We start from the raw sequence: 13,106 nt of genomic DNA, 5'->3' as shown, positions 1-13,106 counted from the left end.
CCACAAACTTTCATCCCGAACCACCCCCCACCAGCCATCGGAAATCACCAAACAACGCGTCATTAGAATCAACATCGCGCATCACTCCACGATATCTTAATCGCTTTTTTTTCCCCGTTGCTTGAACGCGCCACCCCGCGCATTCACCTGCATCGCAACAATGGCCGGTGGAAAGGGCAAGTCCTCAGGCGGCAAGAGCTCGGGCGGTAAGACTTCTGGAGCCGAAGGCCCCAAGAAGCAGCAGAGCCACTCTCAACGCGCTGGTCTACAGGTATGTTTCTGTCTTTCCTTCGCCGACTACTCGGTGCATCAAGAACACAGCCCGCCAACTGTCTTGCCTCCATCCCCGCCTGCCACGCTATCTGCGTTCCTCAGCTGTACGGCGTTTTCTCGCCGCCACGAGACGTCCGCCCGCAACTCGTCTCTGTCGGCGGACATCACCCACGCGCCTGATGACGACACACTTTAGCAGCTTGTTACCAGGCAGCACCAGACCACCGCAGCACCATGGCATTCCCGGCCCAGACTGTGTGACGTCGTCCTCGCCCTGTTGATTCAGCCGCTAATGCGTTGACTTTCAGTTCCCTTGCGGGCGCGTCAAGCGTTTCCTCAAGCAAAACACACAAAACAAGATGCGCGTCGGCGCCAAGGCTGCTGTGTACGTTACTGCCGTACTCGAGTACCTGACCGCCGAGGTGCTCGAACTTGCCGGGGTGAGCTTTTTTTCATGCCTGCGCCTGCCCGCTCTCCTCCCAGTCGCTTACCGAAGATGCTACCATAGAACGCCGCGAAGGATCTCAAGGTCAAGCGCATCACGCCCCGCCATCTCCAGCTCGCCATCCGCGGTGACGAAGAACTTGATACCCTGATTCGCGCCACCATCGCCTTTGGAGGTGTCCTCCCCCACATCAACCGCGCGCTTCTCCTCAAGGTCGAACAGAAGAAGAAGGCCAAGGCTGCTGAGGCATAAATGAGGCGAAGATGATCTGAGCGAGTGGTTCCGGAATGATTTGATATTTTGGATGCGCGAAAGGCCGAGGAAGATGCACTTCGCATGTATCCGACAGCGCGGCTTGCGCTACTCGCTTATTTTTGCTTTCTTGCTAGACCGAGCGGCCCACTACCCCCTTGAAGCGATTTTCTTACTCTTTTGTTCCTTCACGTCGAAGTCCCCTTTCGGCCAGGCCGCCCGAAAACGATCGCAGGCGGCTTGTCTGGTGTACAGTACACCTGCGATACAACATCATCACACGGATGGGGTGGTTTGAGGATGTGGAAGGCTGGCGTTGTTGGTTGGGATACTATTGGGTAACGGAAGGGCAAAGACAGCAGGAGACGGATGGTGTGTGGCTACCCGCTTTCCACCCCCTTTTTTCCCCGCCTATGCAGGGCTCTGCTATCTGTAGCAACACAATACCGGGTTTTACACTCGCTTTTATTGTCCATGAGCAGAGCTTTAGTTGGCGCGTCGCATGACGGTCTCATAGGACGAAGTTAAATCTCCTCCACGAGCCCGAAAGTGGTAGATGGCACATGGTACCCAGCCGCTTCACAAGGCCAAATATATCAGGAGTAGCCTTTGCAAGATGTAAGAAAGTCTGGATGCGTTAATTTATCCCCCAGTCTAGTTCTATTGACTAAGTGTGCTCTCGTTTGTGTATCATCTCCGCCTCTGGCTGAACCCCCGGGTCGTCATTGTAATAGCTCGACTCTGAGTCTGGCTCCCAGGTGATTGGACTTTTTTCGGGACGAGTCCGATTACCCAACGTTCTTCCCCGCAGTGATTCACTTTTTTCCTTTTGTCTCCCAGCTATCATGCAACTTGGAGAGGGAATTCTGTGCTGTTTACCTAGCTCAGGGGTTGTCAGTACCCCTTCTCAGAACTCGCCAGCGTCGCGCTCTTGCAAGCACTTTCACACTTTTTCTTCGCCTACCCTTCAGTTGAGATTGGGGAAGACTTTAGCGTAAAAAGCATTCCCTGGACAATCGCAATGGCGCCAACAGTACTACCGGCCCTGGAGATGCATGTCACTCTTGCGACGGCTTACCTCGTTGCTTGCAGTCTCGGGCAGCGGCTTCCACAAGGGCTTCAGACTGGAGAGTCGACTATTCTTCCTGCGCTTCCATTCTTTGGTGGTTAGCTTGAACCAGGCGAAAGGATCCGAGTCATCATGTTTTCGAGCCCCTAACTCCTCATCGTCAATGCTCCGCTTTCTCTTCCGGGAAGCTGTCCAGTTGGTACTCTCACGCGCGCCAGCGCTACTATTAGCGGCGACAGTTCGTCTGTAGGAACCCCGGGCTGCCCAGCCGCGGTGATCAAACTGTGTGGTACAGCCTGTTGAGCAGAGTCGGTGACTGCAGGACAGGCATTTCTGGGTGCAATCCATGGGGTAAAAGTCGTAGTTGCAGTTGTGGCACCTTCAAGTCCAGTATTGGGGGCTCGGGGCGGCGGCGGGATAGGATGGTCCTTGGGCTTCGTGCTTGTTGATCGTGTAGATTATTTGTGGAAGTAGTAATGGCATTCTGGTGGCGGTAATGTGTCCCCGTTGGTAGCAGCAAACGCAAGGATAGACAGAAGGCTCTCTCATGGGGCAAACTTGGGTGTGCGGCGGCCCATCTTTGATACCTAGTGAAGGGGGGATTCCTAAGAGCAGTATCAGGCTTCCAAAGCTCCGAACTGTTTTGTGGCGATGCAAACTGTAAGCTCTGACAATATATAAAACAAAATCTCAAGATAGACCCAGTCCCTAAGAGAGTGTTGTTCAACCAGTGGCTCAGCTTTATGATTGCTGAGGTGTTGATGGGTCCCAGGTGTGGCAAGATGAAAAAACAAAGCAGCAATCGATCCCACCCATAGTTCAATCCCGTTGAGCCTTTTGTTCCCCGAAGGAACATTGCCCTGGTGTTCGTTTCGGAGTCGATACCCTTTGCCATCAGGGTCGACCTGGACTGGACACTAGTGGTGCATTGTGCAAGACATCAAAGAACCTACTGGAACATTTTGCCTGGTGCATATGATTTATTTCCATCTCTGCAATGCCCTCCATCGCACGGCCCGCTCTCGGCGTTCAACACAGTCCTACAAAGAATGAAATGTCTTGCTTTCGTAGCACCTCAACATGGTCGCCTGCAGTGATCTGGTACATCCTTAAGCCTATGGTCTGCAAACCAGCCCGGTTTGATCTACCAAAAGCGCCGAGCTGTCTGGAATGAAGGCTGCAAGGTGATTAGCATCACGGCCTTCAAGTTGAGTAGCTATGGCAAAGCCAAAAGAGGCCTGAGACATGCTCTGGCCCTGAAGGGCATGAGGAGGATGTTGGAGCGATACGCAGGGCGGCGGCGGCTACCTGAGGTGCTTGCCTCAATTAGAAAGTCTTACCTGATCCCTTTCACAACCATGACGGTTGTGGGAGTCATCGGATGGAAGTGAACATAACGTTAATTAGTTATTCAGAGATGGAAGTCAACTGCTCTGAATGGCAGTTCCTGGCCGGGCACTGCTCGTTTCTTTGCCGGGGTTCCTCAGCCATATCGCACTGGCCATGTGTGATATGCGCCGACGATGCTTGGTTCTTCGGATGAGATAATAGCAGGGTGGTCAAACGATGCTGGATTGAGTATTTGTTCCACACGCAGCCTGGGCCATTTCTCGCTGCTCGAGGCACGCCTGCAAGCAATCAGAACACACGTGCCAATAACCACTGAATGGGCCATCGCAGATGTCTGCCGTAAGTTCATGGCCTGTGAACGAACATGTCGTCATTCCGCAGAGAAATGCATTGAAAAGACGTCCATCCACATCGTGATGATCAAGATCACGGTCAACTTGGAGCACTTCCGTCAGAAATGCGTACCAGGTGACTGGGAACAGCTGCTTTGTTCGTTGCCCTTATTTGGACTAGTGGTGTGGAGCCACAGGCAGCGACTGCGGGTGTCTCTTCCCGCAATTGCAAGTGCGCCTTGGCCCTGAAACCCCCCTTTTAGGCGCTTGGGAATTTTCTGGCGACCGTCTGAACGGCAACACAGAGTCAAAAGAACAATATTCTTCTTTTCTATGCAAGCACGGGTTCTTTCTTTTGAGATTTCATCGTTGTGGTAGAGCTTCTCGGGTATCCCCTTTTTCCAATACCTCGGCCACTGCAGCCCGAGGGAAGTTGCTGCAAGCCCCCTTGGCGAAGCCTCAGGTAGTTACTGGGGTGAAAGGGTGGACCTCCCCTCCCTCGCACAGAAAAAGAGGTTGCTCGCATCAGAGAGTGATCAGACCGCCCTCTCCTTCTTCAGCTCTGAGCTTCGACAGGAGTGCACCTGCCACGCCACTTCACTCTCTCGGCGCCCGCAGCCCGTGTCTCCCTTTCTCAACCCAATTCTCCAACTGGAATCCTCCAATTTCGATTTTAGGGGGCCCCTATTGACGCACCGCTTTCACGACATCCACGAAGTTGCAGACGACGTGATGACCTAGAGATATTTATTCGATACGCACCTGCTCGCGTCCCTTTCGGTTGTTTTTTCACCGTCTCCGCCTCCTGGAGACGTCTCGGTGTTGTCCTGTGGAGAGCTTCGTTGTCCGTCACTTTTTTTTTTCTCCATCGACACTGCAGCTCGCTCTGCATAATCGAAAACTCAATCCCATCCCCACCCAAAAGAATCTGCACTTCGACGGAGCTGGACCCTTGCAGAAGCGGCAGCCCCCAATAGGCCTCGGATCCAGATACTTGTACGATACGATCGAATCGCTCGAGTCCGCACTCGAAGCCGCCTTGCGTCTGACAGAAGCATCGATCCCCCTCCCCGGCGACGACGAATACCGCGGCCCCTGGGGATATCCGGTCTGCTGGGCCTTGATGTCGCCTGTCCCCAACACCAGCTAGCCTCAAAAGATGAACCAACAACCCGATCTCTACTTCCCGGCGTATGCGATGAGCACTGCGAACCGGTCCCCCCGCTCCTCCCGGCCGGGTTACAATACCACTACCGGCCACCCGGGCCTCAATCGTCTCGACCAGCGCCAGATGGACCCTGTCGGCCAAGCACCCACCGCTCTTTTTGCTGCCGATGACCGCTTCAACACGTACGATAGCAACGCGTTTCGACACAGCAGGATGCAGCTTTCGCCGGCCTTTGGTGCAGACAACTTCGTTGGGAATGCACAGGCTTGGGCTTACAATTCGGGCGCAAGCACCGTCACGGGAGCTTTGGGCGAGGGTAGGCTACGCTCAGGGGCCCGTAGAGCAGCCATCCCGCCGGTTGGTGCCCCCTCTCCTTTACCTTGTGTCTTTCCGACAGAAAACACGAACTCTACGCTAACTCTTTTGGCCACGACATGTAGGAATGGACCATGCCCGAGCAGCCCGGGCTCGGAAATCAGCCCCTTCCTCCCGTTCCTTCAGCACAGTATCCTGCCGGTGTAGGCTTCAATCCGGCCATGAATCTTATGAACGGCGATGGGGGGCCTTTTCCAAACGAACGCCACGGTTACCCGGTGAACATATACGACGCTCGTCATGAGCCAAAGGCCCTGGGCAACGATCTGATCCCGACCGCCATCGTCATCAAGAACATACCGTTCAATGTGCGGAAGGAGATGCTCACCTCGATCATGTCGGAACTCGGCCTGCCACAGCCTTATGCTTTCAACTACCATTTCGACAACGGGATCTTCCGCGGCCTCGCTTTCGCCAATTTCCAGAATCCGGTTGACACGCAGACCGTGATCGAGCAGTTGAATGGCTACGAGGTTCAAGGCAGGAAGCTGAGGGTCGAGTACAAGAAGATGCTGCCGGAGCACGAGAGGGAGAGGATTGAGCGGGAAAAGCGCGAGAAGCGCGGCCAGCTTGAGGAGCAGCACCAGCCCATTCCCCTTCATTCCCAATCCTCGATGCACTCGCTGAACGCCGCACACACGTCGAGGTCTCGGAACTCGCCGCTGCGTAAGTCATCAACAAGGGCACCTGCTGCGGAAAGGGCGGCTACTAACCCGGCCTATCCCACCGCAGGGGATGTGGACCTCAATAACCCAGAGACGCTCAACTTCTACACCGAGTTGATGCTCTTCAAGAGCGATCCGAGCCGCGAGATCATCGTATTCCCCAGCACCATCACACCTCAGCAGCGGCGGACTGTTCACATACTCGCACACAACATGGGTCTTGAACACCGATCGGTGGGTGAGGGACAGCACAGGCAGATCCATGTCATCAAAGACGCGGCGGTCGCACCAGCCATTCACATCCCGCCAGGCGTCTCCGCTGATGCCCATCGTCGGGGCCTGAGTCGCGCCGCCACCATCGACTTTGCCGAGACCCGGAACGCGCCGGGTCAGTACAACACACTCGGCAGGCAAGGGCGCCACGGTCCGACACTCGAACTCCCAGACAGCCCTGACGGGGGTCTGAACGCGCTGCGCGGGGTCAAGTCGTTCGCCGATCTCCGATCTTACACCCCGAGCCCGTCCCTTTCTACCGCATCGGGATATCCCCAGGGTGGCAGCATGCACGCTCCAAACGTGGCACAGTTTGGCGAGTACAGCGCCAGCATCGGTCAGCCCAGCGCCCTGACCACGCCGACCACGCCAGGCACCAGTTCGAATAACGACCCGTCCATGTTGATCAACGAGCTCGGGTCCATGAACCTGGGCGAGCCATTCAACGGCAACCGGCTTCGACCCCGGGAGACTCCCGGTGCGATTGGTAGCCAGCGGCCCAGCTTGAATGGGCCCAGCACCCGAAGCGTGCCCGAGCGACAGCCCCACGGGCCTAGCGGTGAATGGGGCGAGAAGATAGGCTTTGGGGGACGCGGTCGGACAAACGGCCACCTCCAGCGGAGCAGCGGTACGTGATTCACCTTACTTGACCACGGTGCCTGAACGCGAATGAGGCCTCATTCTAATATGCCCAGACTCGTCTGATAACGGAGTACGCACGTCTTCCTCGGCGTCGAGATTCCAGTAGGGGATTCGCGCCGCTCCCTGTCCTGCGGCAACCAGCTCCGATGAAGACACTTACCGGCATTCCAAGAACTAAGGTGGCTTTCCTTCCGGAGAACCGCCTACCAAGAGCAGTTGCTGCCATATCCAATATGGATCCCCGCCACTTGTCCGTTCTCTTACATGATGGATGATGACAGGCGTCCCCCTTCCCGATTCCGTTTCTTGAAGAATCCGGAAGGCCCACCAGCTTGGCGCCGGGTGCCGTTGGATGGCGTGCCGACCTCAGTATCGTCCCACACACATTGCGATGCCCCACAAATCTATCGGTTCTGTAATATTGTTATTCGATTCCCTGGAGCAATCTGCGCTTCCCTCCGGCTCGTTCACCCCTCCCTTCCTGGGTTGGAGATTTCCGTCTCAGAGTTTCAAAGATACGAGCTTGATCCATCAGCAACTATTGCATTAGTGTACACTCAGCCCCCTGCTCATCGATTTCATCAACCGATTCCCCCGAGCCTCACATATACCCTCCTTGAATGATGACGACAACCAGACGCGCAAAGAGATATGGACGAAGATGAAGGACTTGGGTATACGCGACTTTCCTAGACGTCGCATTGGCAGCCATCATCAATCCAGCTAGCCGGCTTGGTCAGAGTCCGTTGAACAGTTCTTACACTCTGGACCGCGGCCGCGGCGGCAGTGGATGGCTTGATCGCTGACAGGCTTCTGGCCCCGAATCCGTCCTCGTGCGGGCTGACAGAAGTTCAAGCAAGGAGGACGCGACGATCACAAGGCTTTTGTTGGCGATTACCTGGCTTTTATGAATGTTATGGTGTTACGACGTCATGTCTAAAATGGCTATGACACCTCGCTTTGGAGACGGGCTATTGCCACTGCCGTCTCCTGGAGGCTAAGGAAGAAGACACAGCGGCACGGAACTCATCTTAATACCGCCAATGCGCCGCGCTCGGCCCTTTGGTTTGTGACCTACTGGGCAGGCGGCTGCTGGCATCAACAGTTCGGGCGTGGTGGACGCAGCGGTGGCCAGCTTTAACTGGGGCCGGCGGGCGAGTGATTATGGGAGAAGACGGAAAAGTTATTTTGCTCTTGATGGATGGATCCGCCACATGATTGCCTTTGGATGGCTATCTCAGCACTGGCGTGTTTGGGCCGCGCCCCGGGATCTTACTTAATAAATCTGCTGCTATTTGGGTAATTTACCTGGCGTTGTCTTCATGGATGTGTGTGGCCTTGTGGATGTTTGATCATGGTTTTGCAAAGGTGTTTTCGTTCCAATGCTTCATAGAGGGTCTTTTTGCTCGGCTTCATCTGTCCTTCCAATGCATGTCTGGTGTCAATTAGCAGTCGCCGAGTGCTTTTCTTTGCTGCTGTGCAAAATTCCCCTTGAGGTTTCTGTGTTCTGCACTGGGAGTCCGGTTTCGGACCACGAGTAGCTAAAGTCTATGGTCTGTATGTATAGAGCACCAACATGACGAGTTCAGGTCGCTGGTTTGAGATGGAAATCCCACGTCTTGACCGTTCAGAAGCTGGTGAGGAGTGGACCGTCGGACAGCAGGAGGAGGAGGGGAGGGGGGGGGGGGGGGGGGGGGAGGGAAACGGTCCTGCCCACTCCTGGTTGACCTTTGCTCAGGAGAGCGAGGGACGTGGTTACGCAAACTCGGTCGCTGTCAAGAGATGCTGTGACACCCAACACTAACAACTTGTTTGACGTGCAGCTTTACAAACCACCAAACTACTAATTACTACCGCAGCAGCTCCTCCCTCCCGCTCGCCCGGAGAGTGTCGTGGACCGTTTCGAGTACGATGGCATGGAGACTCGTGGGAGCGGCGACGAAGCCAAAATTGCGCTCGAGTTTGCGCCCGGCCGTCAGGTCGATCTCGTTGCCGTGTACGTCGGTGATCCTGCCGCCGACCTCCTCGACGAGCAGCATGGCCCCCGCGTGGTCCCATATCTTTGCGCGGCGGCTGCGCGAGTGGTACACCCACACTGTCATGTTGGCGGCGCCGAGGGCCAGGCAGGCCCAGCGCGGGACCCAGCCGAGCAGGTCGCTGCCTGGGAAAGGGGTGGAAAGTTGGGAGGCGACGGCCTGGTGCACCGCGCCGAGCCCGGAGTCGAGCTGGGTCCAGCAGGTTACGGAGCGGAGGTCGGTGGTAGAGGTGGCGGTGTCGGCATGTCGAGGGAGTTTGCGGGTGTGGGAATTGATCATGTCGTTGTCTGAGTCAGCTGCGCCGGGCAACAAGAGTGGCCTGATATACGCTCCGTGTCCTCGGACGGCATACAGGAGAGACCCTCGCCCCGTCGGGTCGATGGAAGTGTCGGTCAGCGGAGTGGTGATATCATGATTTACGGCGAGAAGCGGACAGGCCACAACGCTCAGGACCTGGCGGCCCCCTTCGTCGAGCAGGGCGATATTTATGGCGTACTGCTCGCGCCGAATGAAGGTCTTTGTGCCGTCGATGGGGTCAAATACCCAGGTTCTTCCTGGGCTTGCTCCCGGGATGAGCGTGGTGCAAGAATCAATGACGTTGCAGAGGTCGTTGGCGTCGTGGAACAGAGTCTCGGAAGCGCATTGCGCCAGGACGGCGAGCACCCGGGCGAGCAGCTTCGGGTTCTGGCGGAGCTCGTCGGCGGATTCCTCGCCTATGAAGCCGTCGTCGGGAAAGGCGGCTTGGAGGGTGCGGGTGAGCAGGGCTTGGATGGCAAAGTCGGCCACGGTGACGAAACTGAGGTCGTCCTTGACGAGATCAAAGGTTCCTGCCGTGGCGTCGGCCTGGGCGGTGGAGAGGACCTCGCGGCTGATGCGGGCTGCTGTTTGGGCCGCTGCAATGGCGACCTCCAGCTCACGACGGTACGGACTGTCCATGATGCTTGTGTGTTAGGGTCCGATGGGCCGATTCCGGAGATGGAGAATTGGGCCACAGCAGATTTGCTCGTTGATCAACGGGCTGGGGTCCACTCGGTGAACCCACTTCCATGGTCCCGACGGACTTTGCTGAGTTCGGGAGGCTCACCGGCTTCGGCGTTTCAGCGACGGAGGGTAACTATACGGCTCTTTTGAAAATAAGTCTATACTCAGGATTGGTGATAGTCGACTATGTTTTGGGTGCTACCATTCTGACTTCATGTTGTTGCAGATCAAGCTACAGTCGTAATAATTACACACTCTCCACATACGACCATACCTGGTAGACAGATCTCGTCTTCGGAAGGGCACTATTTGACCTCAGTTGCATCCCATTTTGAATTAATGTCTCGTCCCACCCCTTACCCCTGGGAACTACATGCGACGAGGCGTTCTACGACCAGGCACGTTTCAGGGACAGCAACTCCGAGCCGGCAACGAGATTTCCGCCAATCTTCAGGCGACGTTGGAGTGGCGCAGCAGTCTTGGTCACATGTCTGAGCACATCATGGCACAAAAAGGGAGGGGACATGGCCAAAGCCATATCCGCTGATTACCGGCCGACTGGCCGCGAAGACGTCAATTTCAAGGGCCAGAGATGAGATTCTCGAGTGCCCGACAATTCCTCACCGTCCTGCCCGACGATCACGATTACGTTAGCAAAACACCAGGATAACAAGCCACGACGGGTTTACAACATTGGAGGGATACTAGGTATGAAAACCACCTGACCCTTTTGGCGATTTGAAGAACAGATATGGTACCGACAACCCTGCCCAGTTGTGAGGGAGAAGAATCAAGACTCTTAACGGCGCGATCGCCCGGTACGACGAAGCTACAACGAATACAGCAATAGCCGTTATCTGTCCCAGATTACGAAAGTTGTTACTGCACTCGACCAAGGAGAAGGGAGGAGACGGCCCGGTTAAAAGGAGGCGCACTGGCGGCCGGCATTCCTGCAAGGCGCTTTGCCGTCTTGGCAAATAACAGTAGCACACTACAAGAGACGTGCCGCCAAGAGCGAATACAACGGTGCAGAAGCCGATCAGTCACAGTCTACCTTAGACCCTCATTGTCGGCCACCGTCCACACCGGGCCGCCTCCAGTCGTGGGAGTGAGCTACAGCAGACGTCCGATAGCCGCTGCCTCTATCACGGCGAAAGCGATCAGACGAGCAACTCAGAACCCCGTCATCCGGTTCCAGACGACCAAGATCAGAATGGAGTGTGTCCTGTCGTACCGCCACAAGCGGGGGGGAGCCGGGCAAGCACACCCACATTGCCGAATGCTGATGGCATTAGCGAACTCGAGCTAGCGGATGCACGCCACGCCTTCGGTCTACAGTCCAGGCAGCGCCGCCCCCAACCTCGAGGCTGATATAGAGCAGCGGTCCGATAGCTGTTACCTCTCTCGGCACCATCAGCGTGGTCACAGCGTTCGAGCAAGCGACCCAGAACATCGCTATCCTCAGGTTCCGGACAACGGAGGAGAGCAGGATGAAGAGAGTTCCGTCGTGCCGCCGCAAACGCAGGAGGGTTGGGCAGGTATGCCAAGTTTGTTGGGCGATCAGAGCGGCAACGAAGGTGAGCTGGCCACTACCGCTCCGTCTATACAGCCATCCGCCAGCCAAAGCCAGGTCAACATTCAGCACATTGGTTGTCGTCTACGTCGTTGCGATACCGACGACGAGGAGGACTACCCTCCCATTGCGGGAAGTAACACCAAGCAGGGCAAGGAGAAGGATGTCGTTCGGCCGCCACGAGGGAACCGTTGCAGGGTCAACACTCCGGCCCCAGCAACCGCAGAACAGCGCCCAAGCGGCAGACATGTCTGCGTCGCACCGACTCCCGATCACTACAGACTCAAATACCACCACCAACATAAGGCCCAAAGCGCCGCCGAAGTCAGCGTAGGATTTTAAAGCCGCGATTTTCAAGGGGGTCCGCTTTGGAAGAGGAGACAGTCGAGGCCGCTTTCGCAAGCTTTGAGAGACGGCCACTTGAAGCAGTCCTTAAGCGCGTTTTTGGGTGGACGGGGCAGCGACTTTTCAGGTGGAGTTCACGTGGAATCCATTGTACGAATCATGGACGACATGACCGCGCATTGGAAGACTTGCGGCGCAAGTCACCAGCAGGCATCCAATAACTCGCGTGAGCGGGTCGCGTATGTGCGGCCAACGATGAAGTAGTTGGGACTCGTCACTCCGACTCGAATACGGGCGACTAGACAGTTCCGATTTCTGTTTCAGGTTCATTCTTAAGGGAAGAAGGTCAAGTGGCTCCGCCGAGGGACTGCGAGATGGCAGCGTCGGCGCAGGACCAAATCGTGGTTGGGGTGTGGCCGACCATCCACCTCCACCGAAACGGCCGATCCGCGCCCCGAAGCCGAGTGCGAAAGTCCGGGAAGCCATGCAATTGATCGACCGACGCAACTACCACGTCGAAAAGGATTACGAGCGATGCTACGCGGACCGTCGTGTCCAGGGGGACCCGCGCGTCAGGAACCGGGCATGGAGCCAACGGCCGGACAATGGGGAAGTCAGGTTCACAGATGCTTCTGGAGGCGATCCATGAACAACGAGATGAGATGCACCAAACGATTACCGAGCAACGTACCACGATTTGCGAATTACGCGATTTGATCAGCAAGCAGCATGATGCGATTCGAGAACTACATCGCTAACTAACTAGCAGACACCAGGACCCAGTTGTCTGAAGAACTGAGACAAGTGCAAGAACAGATCGATACCCTTCAACGCAATGCGAACGTCACAGCCACAGCTCAGGCAAGCGCGAGCAGATTGTACGCCAAAATCGCTCGCCCCCGCCATCAAGCCAACCAAGCGGGATACGCACCCTCTCCTCGCGAAACACGACGCCCTCGTCTTCTACCGACACGCTGTGTTACGCAATCGATATATTCAGAGTGGAGGAGAAAGAAAAGGGCAACGTCCAGGTGGCGGACATCAGAAAGGAAATCGAGGCGGAGGATCAGGGAAACTGGTGCTGCGCAGCAGTGGTGAAGGAAGCTAGGAACCTAGACGTGTGGACCCAACAGCGGAATTGACCCCACAATGGAATTTTGGCACCACCATCACCACCATAATAAAAGACATCTAGCTCATCCAATTTGCAAGCAATCTACATACCAATCTGATGGTTCTACTCCTCTTCGGCCCGGCGAATAGTCTCTAAACTACACACAATTATCTCCTCGGCCTCCTCGACTGCGTGGCTGTTCTGTCGCGTCTT

General features: G+C 56.0%; 5 protein-coding genes across 5 annotated transcripts; 3 read left to right on the top strand and 2 right to left on the bottom strand.

Moving 5' to 3' along the window:
• Window positions 1-160: 160 nt before the first annotated feature.
• On the top strand, window positions 161-970 carry N657DRAFT_683747 (histone-fold-containing protein; the record flags this gene model as incomplete). The annotated part of the gene is made up of 3 exons (XM_062796599.1): window positions 161-271; window positions 582-713; window positions 782-970. 3 exons carry the CDS (start codon window positions 161-163, stop codon window positions 968-970), a joined length of 432 nt encoding a protein of 143 aa, XP_062644183.1.
• An 883-nt stretch (window positions 971-1,853) lies between these two features.
• On the bottom strand, window positions 1,854-2,506 carry N657DRAFT_161494 (uncharacterized protein). Its single transcript, XM_062786022.1, has one exon. It carries the CDS (start codon window positions 2,385-2,387, stop codon window positions 2,007-2,009), a length of 381 nt encoding a protein of 126 aa, XP_062644182.1. The 5' UTR covers window positions 2,388-2,506; the 3' UTR covers window positions 1,854-2,006.
• Window positions 2,507-4,747: 2,241 nt separating this feature from the next.
• On the top strand, window positions 4,748-6,885 carry N657DRAFT_161352 (uncharacterized protein). Its single transcript, XM_062786020.1, has 3 exons — window positions 4,748-5,246; window positions 5,330-5,930; window positions 5,997-6,885. Exons 1-3 carry the CDS (start codon window positions 4,881-4,883, stop codon window positions 6,836-6,838), a joined length of 1,809 nt encoding a protein of 602 aa, XP_062644181.1. The 5' UTR covers window positions 4,748-4,880; the 3' UTR covers window positions 6,839-6,885.
• A 1,809-nt stretch (window positions 6,886-8,694) lies between these two features.
• Window positions 8,695-9,816, bottom strand: N657DRAFT_683745 (carbohydrate phosphatase; the record flags this gene model as incomplete). Its single annotated transcript, XM_062796598.1, has 1 exon — window positions 8,695-9,816. The coding sequence occupies one exon, from the start codon at window positions 9,814-9,816 to the stop codon at window positions 8,695-8,697; it is 1,122 nt and encodes a 373-aa protein (XP_062644180.1).
• Window positions 9,817-10,824: 1,008 nt separating this feature from the next.
• Window positions 10,825-12,947, top strand: N657DRAFT_161305 (uncharacterized protein). The gene is made up of 2 exons (XM_062786019.1): window positions 10,825-11,438; window positions 12,549-12,947. The coding sequence occupies exons 1-2, from the start codon at window positions 11,174-11,176 to the stop codon at window positions 12,875-12,877; spliced, it is 594 nt and encodes a 197-aa protein (XP_062644179.1). The 5' UTR covers window positions 10,825-11,173; the 3' UTR covers window positions 12,878-12,947.
• The last annotated feature ends 159 nt before the right edge of the window (window positions 12,948-13,106 follow it).

This window comes from Parathielavia appendiculata, assembly GCF_033297405.1.
Source record: "Parathielavia appendiculata strain CBS 731.68 unplaced genomic scaffold N657scaffold_17, whole genome shotgun sequence".
NCBI classification, from domain to species: Eukaryota; Fungi; Ascomycota; class Sordariomycetes; order Sordariales; family Chaetomiaceae; genus Parathielavia; species Parathielavia appendiculata.
This window is presented reverse-complemented; position numbering and strand designations above follow the sequence as displayed.